The sequence below is a fragment of the Salvia splendens genome, chromosome 2, assembly GCF_004379255.2.
Source record: "Salvia splendens isolate huo1 chromosome 2, SspV2, whole genome shotgun sequence".
Taxonomy (NCBI): domain Eukaryota; kingdom Viridiplantae; phylum Streptophyta; class Magnoliopsida; order Lamiales; family Lamiaceae; genus Salvia; species Salvia splendens.
The window spans coordinates 33,117,698-33,124,755 of NC_056033.1; the positions used below are offsets into that span (position 1 = coordinate 33,117,698).

A 7,058-nucleotide genomic window follows, 5' to 3' on the forward strand; every position below is an offset into this window, starting at 1 on the left:
TCCTTAATATAGTACTTAGTTTTAGCTCATTGTCTTAAGGTCATCCACAACGTTGTTCCTATACCGTTCCTAAACCGTTCCTTAAACTACTATTTGCGGGCCCCACTGTACTTTTTTACTCCATTCCTTAACTAAGGAACGGAACCTGCAATCCTCTGTTCCTTAACCGTTCTTTAAATTACTATTCATTCAATTTCATTTTTTTATTTCCAACTCAATTCAATTAAAAAAACACACTTTAATAAAAAACAAACACACTTTATTAAAAAACACACAACATTAAAAAAAATTACAACTTAAACTTAAAAAAAATAAAAAACACACAATTAAAATCCAAAAAAAATAAAAAACACACAATAAAAAACACACAACTAAACGTGGGAAAATAAAAAAAACTACTCCGCCAGCGAATCATCCTCCGGAGGCGGTCGAGGTTTAGGGGGAGTCGGAAGGCCAAGTTGTGCTGCCATAACAACAATTCCGTTCCACCAGGTCGTGAAATGGGTGTACGAGAAGCGGGAAGTGTCCGCCATTGTGGCGGTTATGTACGCCACCATAAGTGTGTCCGAGCCTCCCCGCGAGCCCGATCTCGAGGCCGGCTGGCTTGATTCGCCTCTGCCCTTCCTCGCTCTAGCCGCCTTCGCCGCCTTCATCCCTTGCGGCCGACGGCGCCCACGACTGGATCCCCCGTATTCGTCGGGCGTTGGATACCCCGTACCCCCAAACACCTGCGGTTCACCCTCGCTGGCCTCACTGGTGTCACCAGACGAGTAGTTGCCGGTCGTCGTGTGCTTCGTGCGCTTTGAGGTTGAGCCCAAGCTCGAGCGGACACCGTCGGCCCACCTTTCCTCGTCCTTGACGAGCTGCCAAATATCAACAAATTTGAACTGTAGACCGGTGTCCTGAGCATTGTATATTTCCGCCGGACCACCTTTCCTCGTCCTTGACGTCCTTGACGAGCCCACCTTTCCTCCGCTTTGGTATTGCGTCGCTTCGGCCGAGTAGATGCCGCAGAATTTTTTGACCTGTACGTCGACTCGGCGAAAGTGAGCATGGAGCATTGTATATTTCCGCTTTCGGGCCCCTTTCGGGTTAGTCTGGTGGTAGACATCACAGACCTTTTCCCAGAAGCACTTGGCGGCTTGTTGATTCCCGACGATGGGATCGTACGAGACGGTGAGCCAGGCGTTGTACACCGCCTTTGTTTCTTCATTGCTGTACGGATGCCGGCCTAGATCCTCCGGTTCATCCTCCTGTTCCTCCTCCTCCTCGGCCGCCTCAGACGCAGCCCTGGAGCTTCCACCACCTCGGCCTCCTCCCTGGGTGGGTGCAACGGGGATATCCTCCCGAATCTGGGACAATCCCTGAGAAGGCTGCGAGGCGGCGGGTCGAGCGTATGCATCCACATCGAAAGTGGGTGGTTGGTACCCACCCGGCGTCGCCGACCCCTGGGTGCCCGGCGTCGACGAACTGGAACCACCAAGTGTGTTGTACATGGTCTCCCAATCGCCGAACGCGTTGAGATCCCACCCACCGGAGCCGCCACCGCCGTAGTTGTCGTCGCCGGACATTTTGTGAAGAGATTGAATATGAAAATTGGAATGGAAATGAAGTTGATTTAGGAAGAATAGATGTGTAGTTGTGTGTGAAATGAGGATGAATTAGGAGTATTTATAGAATAAGAAAATAAAAATTAAAATAAAAAAAAATAAAAAACGGTATAAAAAAGCGGTAATATTACCGTTAAAAAAAATTTATTAAATCGAATTTAAAAAAAATTAATTATTGCGTCAGCACGTGACGTCGCTCACTCGCGGGTCGGCGAGTGGGCGTCACGCACGATGCGGGGAGAGCCACGTCGTCGAAGCGCGTGGCGGCACGGACCGTGCCGCGGGTCGTGCCGTCGGCACCCGGCACGGCTTGGGAACGGCTCCTCGAAGACACCAGCACCGCAACGCGTTCCGCTACGAAGTCGTTCCGGCGGAACGGCCCGCGGAACGTCGGCGGCCCGCGTCGCGGGTGCTCTAATGAAACCTAAATAATTGCATGTGTAAGATTTATTGAGCAGAGCATCCACATGTGCATTACATGGGAATAGCAAGAACCAGAATTAGGTCGGAATGACCAAGAAAAATAAATTTGATAGAGACATGCATCATAACTCCATTGCACAAAGATCGAAGTTTAACGTAGTTGTAGTCTCTAGTGTCGGTGTGATTCATGGAGTATTTCATGAGTAGTAACTATTGTTTGAGCGCCTTAAACTCCGCCTTATAGGACTCTCGATGCTCCGTCACATCAGCATTTTATCCTTCTACCCATTCACCTGTAGTGTGATGTTCTATAGGCCGTCATATAGCCTGCCCTAAGTATTTTATTTATTTGAATATTAAAACACTACAAAAATTGAAAAAAAAAACTTCATTTCATTTAAAATTCAAACATTACAGGGCGTGAAGGTACTCGTGGAACATGTCCACCGTGGTGCCATACGCCAACTGCCGGAGCGCAACTGTGCACTTCTGCAATGACGTAAGTCTGGGTCTGTCAATGTCATCTTCCCGATACTGGAAGTATTCATCACATGTCTACAACGTTTGGACAATGCTGAGAAAAAGATCTCGTCGCATTCTAAAACAGCGGTGAAAAACCGTCGGACCTCACTGTGGTTCCTCGGCAAAATAGTCTGCAAACAGACGTTGGTGAGCTACGTCGTGCTCGCGGCGGACAAACGTCCGACGTCGAATCGTCCTCGGGATCTGCTCCGCTTGGACCTGCTCCGCCGCTTCACGCTCGCGCTCCATTTCGGCCAAGCATTCCGCCGCAGTCTCATGAACGCAATCGAATAAGGCCCGAGTCAAGGCCCGAGTGATGACTTCCGAGGTACTCCAGTTGTCGTCGGGTCTCATTTTTTTTAGTGAGAAAGATTGGGAGAGAAAATTTGGTGTGGAAAATGGAATGAGAAATGAGGTTTAAATAGATAAGAAATTCGAAAAAAAAGGAAATCGTGTTGTAAAGGGCGTGCTCTATGGCTAAACAACTTAATTTTAAAAAAAGTCATATGTACATGTATAGGTGGGGCTGGGATGTCCATCGACCATCATCACAAATCACAAGTCACAAGTCACAAATCACAAAAGCTTATTGGCACTGCACTTTATACCCATGAAATTAATCACACAAAGATGCTGCTTTAGTCACGCCGACACACAGATACCATACCCAAGCTATGCTTAAAAAATACTCCCTCCATTTCATTATAGTTGAGTCATTTTTCCATTTCGGGAAGTTTCTTCATAGTTGAGTCATTTACATATATGGTAATTTTTTTCTCTTTCTTACTTTACTCTCTCTTACTTATTCTCCCTACTTTATTCACTTTATACTTTATTCTCTCTACTTTTTCCTTTCTCTTACTTTTTTAACTATTTATTTAATACACCCAACATCTATTTCTTAGACTCCGTACCCAAAAGTTCTGCCTCAACTATAGGGAAACGGAGGAAGTAAGTAGTCACTATTGATTCAAAGATTCAATTTGTTACGAGGGTCCAGTTATCTTATATTTACTGAATAAATTAAGTTTTCACTCACAACATCAAATAATGCATCTGCTACAGAATAAGTAAGATAGCACTTGTCGTCTACTATTCGAACATGATTTTCTCTGGCAGGCAGTATCAACTCGATCGCCAAAATTTTGTATTTGCTGTTTAAATCTTACCGTATGCTAAAAGGTTCTGATACATTAACTACATTACATAATCACTTTCAGATTATGAATGATAACATATCAGTATTAATTTCGTTTGTTAACTTGCTGAAGCTAAGCAGATTAATCCTATATAGTGGTATACCTCTTGACCTCCAGTACATACAACGATGTGTAGTTGCATATAAGAAGGGAAAGTAAGTTCGGTTCAACTTTACCTTCAGTAATTTCAGTTGTATGCATTTTGAGTTTCTGACCTATATTTCACCCCTAAGCATGCCTGGCACCTGGCCGGTACTCACCAATTCCAAGCAAGTCCTGCATCATGCTATTGTTGTTAACATAACAGTTTAATTTTCCAACTGTACAAAGAGGAAAACCAAATAAGGGGTTGTGTTAGGAAGAATATTTCTTAGAAAAGACATGACCAAGTTGATGGTATGCCATGTATCATGTATAATTGTAAGACGTAGTAGAAATTCATAAAACTTTCTCCATTTTGTGGCAGACAGAGGATGTCAGTTATACCATGAAGCCTGGTTAGAGACGATTACTGCACTCTCTGTAGTCTGTACAAGGTCCCCAACAAAAACATTTATAGAAGTCAGAAGTGTGTGTTGCATTTTAGAACTACCTACTAAATCTAAGTGTGATTCATTTAGATGGAAGTATGCCTACGATCAAACATACTCTACTATCACTTATGCAACCCAACACATTCAACATTAGTAATATGTCTTTGATGTCTGGAAAAGGTAGAAGAAAATTGATATAAGCTGCTAAGTTTGGAGATTCTTATGTAGGTTTTGACAGGAAATAGGCAAACTATAAGGAGCTAAAAGCCTGCAGTCTAGTCTCTAAATTATTCGTAGTGCGTAAGTAAGTGTGTTCGTAGTGCGTAAGTAAGTGTGTTCCCACATAGGAGTATCAACCATACATAGAAGTCCTAGAGTAATTTCTGATTGAAGTACAGAATCAATTACAATAATTGTATCCAAAAGCAAAAATCAACAACAAACAAATTTATTTTATGGTTCATATAATTATGCATTTGCAACATTTAATAACAGAGCAGTTCACAGAGGAATATGAAGAGCATATGGGTCATATAGTAGCTTTCTATAACACTACAAACCTGGCATGCCCTATTTTTAGCTCTTGTTTCTGCTGTGCTAGGAATATCATGATTTGGTTTTGAGAACTTCTTCTCGCGCCGTTCACAGGAACCCCATCCATTTGAGAATCTTCTACCTCTGGCAACAACAACAAGGAAATCGGTAGGGCTTATGAATAAGATATGAATCTCTTGAGTAGAAAATGTGATATCCAACAGTCAAAATAACATACTGCATGTAAGGACGAACAACAAACTCAGCACGCTGAACATTGCGGTTGTCATCGAACTCAATGGTCTTGTCTTTAATTTCAAAAGAGAGATTGAAGTAGAAAGATATCTTCCTCCAACCTGTAGTTGAGATGTTCACTTATATACACCCTAATGTGCCAACTATTTATCAAGTATAGTAAGCTGGATTTAGTTATACCTGACTTCTTCACATAAGTATTTCCTGATATCATGGTATAGTCACTTTTCTCCAATATCTGTCCACGAGAAATCAAGAGAAAGCACTTCAATTTCCATGACAGAGAAAAGGAAATGATGTAGTTAAATTTGTTTATGCTCCCATAAATGTGACTGAGGTGTGACACTAACTACAAGTTTATCTACATGACAGAAAAGTAAACTGTTGGAAGAATTGATTTCCATGTTTTAGATTATGGAGATCAAGAAACTAAAAGTAGAACTTATAAGTTCATCTCAGCTAATGAGACGAAGAAAGGTTTTGTGTCTTTACGTTCCCCTCAAAGAACTCAGCAAAACCTAACATCATTTGCCCTTTTCTCCCAACTCCTTTAACTAGGGTTCATGATTAACCAAACTTAACATTATATGTTCATCTATCACATACTTTGATACTGTAATCATGAATAAATCACCACGATTTGGAACAAATCAGTTAATCACATACAGCTAAGAACAGAACGTATGAAATTTGAAGTTCGTGGAATATCATAGATCCAACACCAAATTAGCTAATAACTCACCGCCATAGCAGCATTTTGATACTCCTTGAACAGCGAAACAGTCAAAAACTGACCGGCCAAACTATGCCTGGGCTCCGGCTTGTCACAGCTCAGAGTATTAGGACTATGAAATTCCGTCACCGCGAGATTTCTCATCTCCGTGGAGTCGGCATTGTACGCCGGAGGAGTGATCGGCGAGCGATTCAGGTGCTTCACCACCATGAGCTGCTGAGGAGTGGAACGCCGTCGAGATTCTGTACCACCTCGCTGTCGAGATTGTTGTTGTGACAATGGCGATTATTTCGACTACGGCTGTCAAATTGCGGTTGCGGAGAGTTGAGGGGGAAGGCAATGGGGGTGAGAGGTTTGGCGTTAGGTCTCGGGGAGGTTTTGGCGGAGGAAAGCGAGGCGGCGGCGGCGGAGTCAATGATCGCCCATAAAGCCGCATCGTCTAGGTCCCTATCGTCGAAGGCGTAGGCCGTCGTAGAGCTCATGGAATTTCACTCTTTTTTGCTTGGATCTGAGCCTAAACCGCGCGATGAGAGGGTTTGAATTTGAAAAGGCGGACGACGACGTTTGTTTGTAATAGTACATACACTAATTAACTCCAATAAATTAAATGATAGGAAGGGTTGAACTAAGAGCATCCACTATAGGCGGATGCTTTCAATCGCCCCGCCCCATTTTTTTGTCCACAGCCCCACTTTTTTGTCCATAGCCCCAATTTTTTCCTCCACTGCCTCACTATAGACGGACACTTCTAATAGCCCCAAAATTTTATAACCAATTTTTATTTTACTTTTTTCGTTGAAGTTTTTAAATCAGCTGAATTGAAATATTTACAAAACGAGGTAATTGAGACCGAATATTCGTTGTATTGGCAAAGGTAAAATTATACAACAAACGTAAAAAAATTACAAATAAAAACGCTGCCACCGTCTAATCGGTGGAGTCGTCCGATTCTTCTTCCTCATCTCCGTCGCCTTCTCCATCACCTTCAACGTCTCCCTCGTTGCCGCTGGCATCCGCTGCCCCAGGACCCTCATCAGCCAAGCGCAGACGGCGCTGGATCCGACGTATGAGGTCGGAGTATATATTCTTGATGCACGGGTCGGTTGCCGTCTCGTATTTGCTGCAGACATCATTCAATTCGTGCGCCAGCTGCACATATACGGTATCCTTCAAGACCGCACTGGCAAAAGGGGCCCTTGAAGGAGGTATAGACGCGGGCTGCGGGGCTCGCGATCCAGAAGCCGCCGAC

The 7,058-nt window shown here is 43.4% G+C and overlaps 1 protein-coding gene across 1 annotated transcript; it reads right to left on the reverse strand.

The window, feature by feature from the left end:
* Window positions 1-3,982: 3,982 nt before the first annotated feature.
* LOC121778599 lies at window positions 3,983-5,953 on the reverse strand. The gene is made up of 5 exons (XM_042175973.1): window positions 5,819-5,953; window positions 5,257-5,314; window positions 5,060-5,177; window positions 4,848-4,965; window positions 3,983-4,030 (listed from the first exon to the last, which is right to left on the reverse strand). Exons 1-5 carry the CDS (start codon window positions 5,951-5,953, stop codon window positions 3,983-3,985), a joined length of 477 nt encoding a protein of 158 aa, XP_042031907.1.
* Window positions 5,954-7,058: the final 1,105 nt, after the last annotated feature.

What these genes read in the sequence shown, in the direction of transcription:
- LOC121778599 (XM_042175973.1), bottom strand. Translation starts at nt 5,953, where the DNA reads ATGAGAAATCTCGCGGTGACGGAATTTCATAGTCCTAATACTCTGAGC. An exon ending in ATCAAAATGCTGCTATGGCG is followed by an intron (nt 5,315 to 5,818) that starts GTGAGTTATTAG and finishes TCTCGTGGACAG; the next exon opens with ATATTGGAGAAAAGTGACTA. An exon ending in CTAAAAATAGGGCATGCCAG is followed by an intron (nt 4,031 to 4,847) that starts GTTTGTAGTGTT and finishes AGCATGATGCAG; the next exon opens with GACTTGCTTGGAATTGGTGA.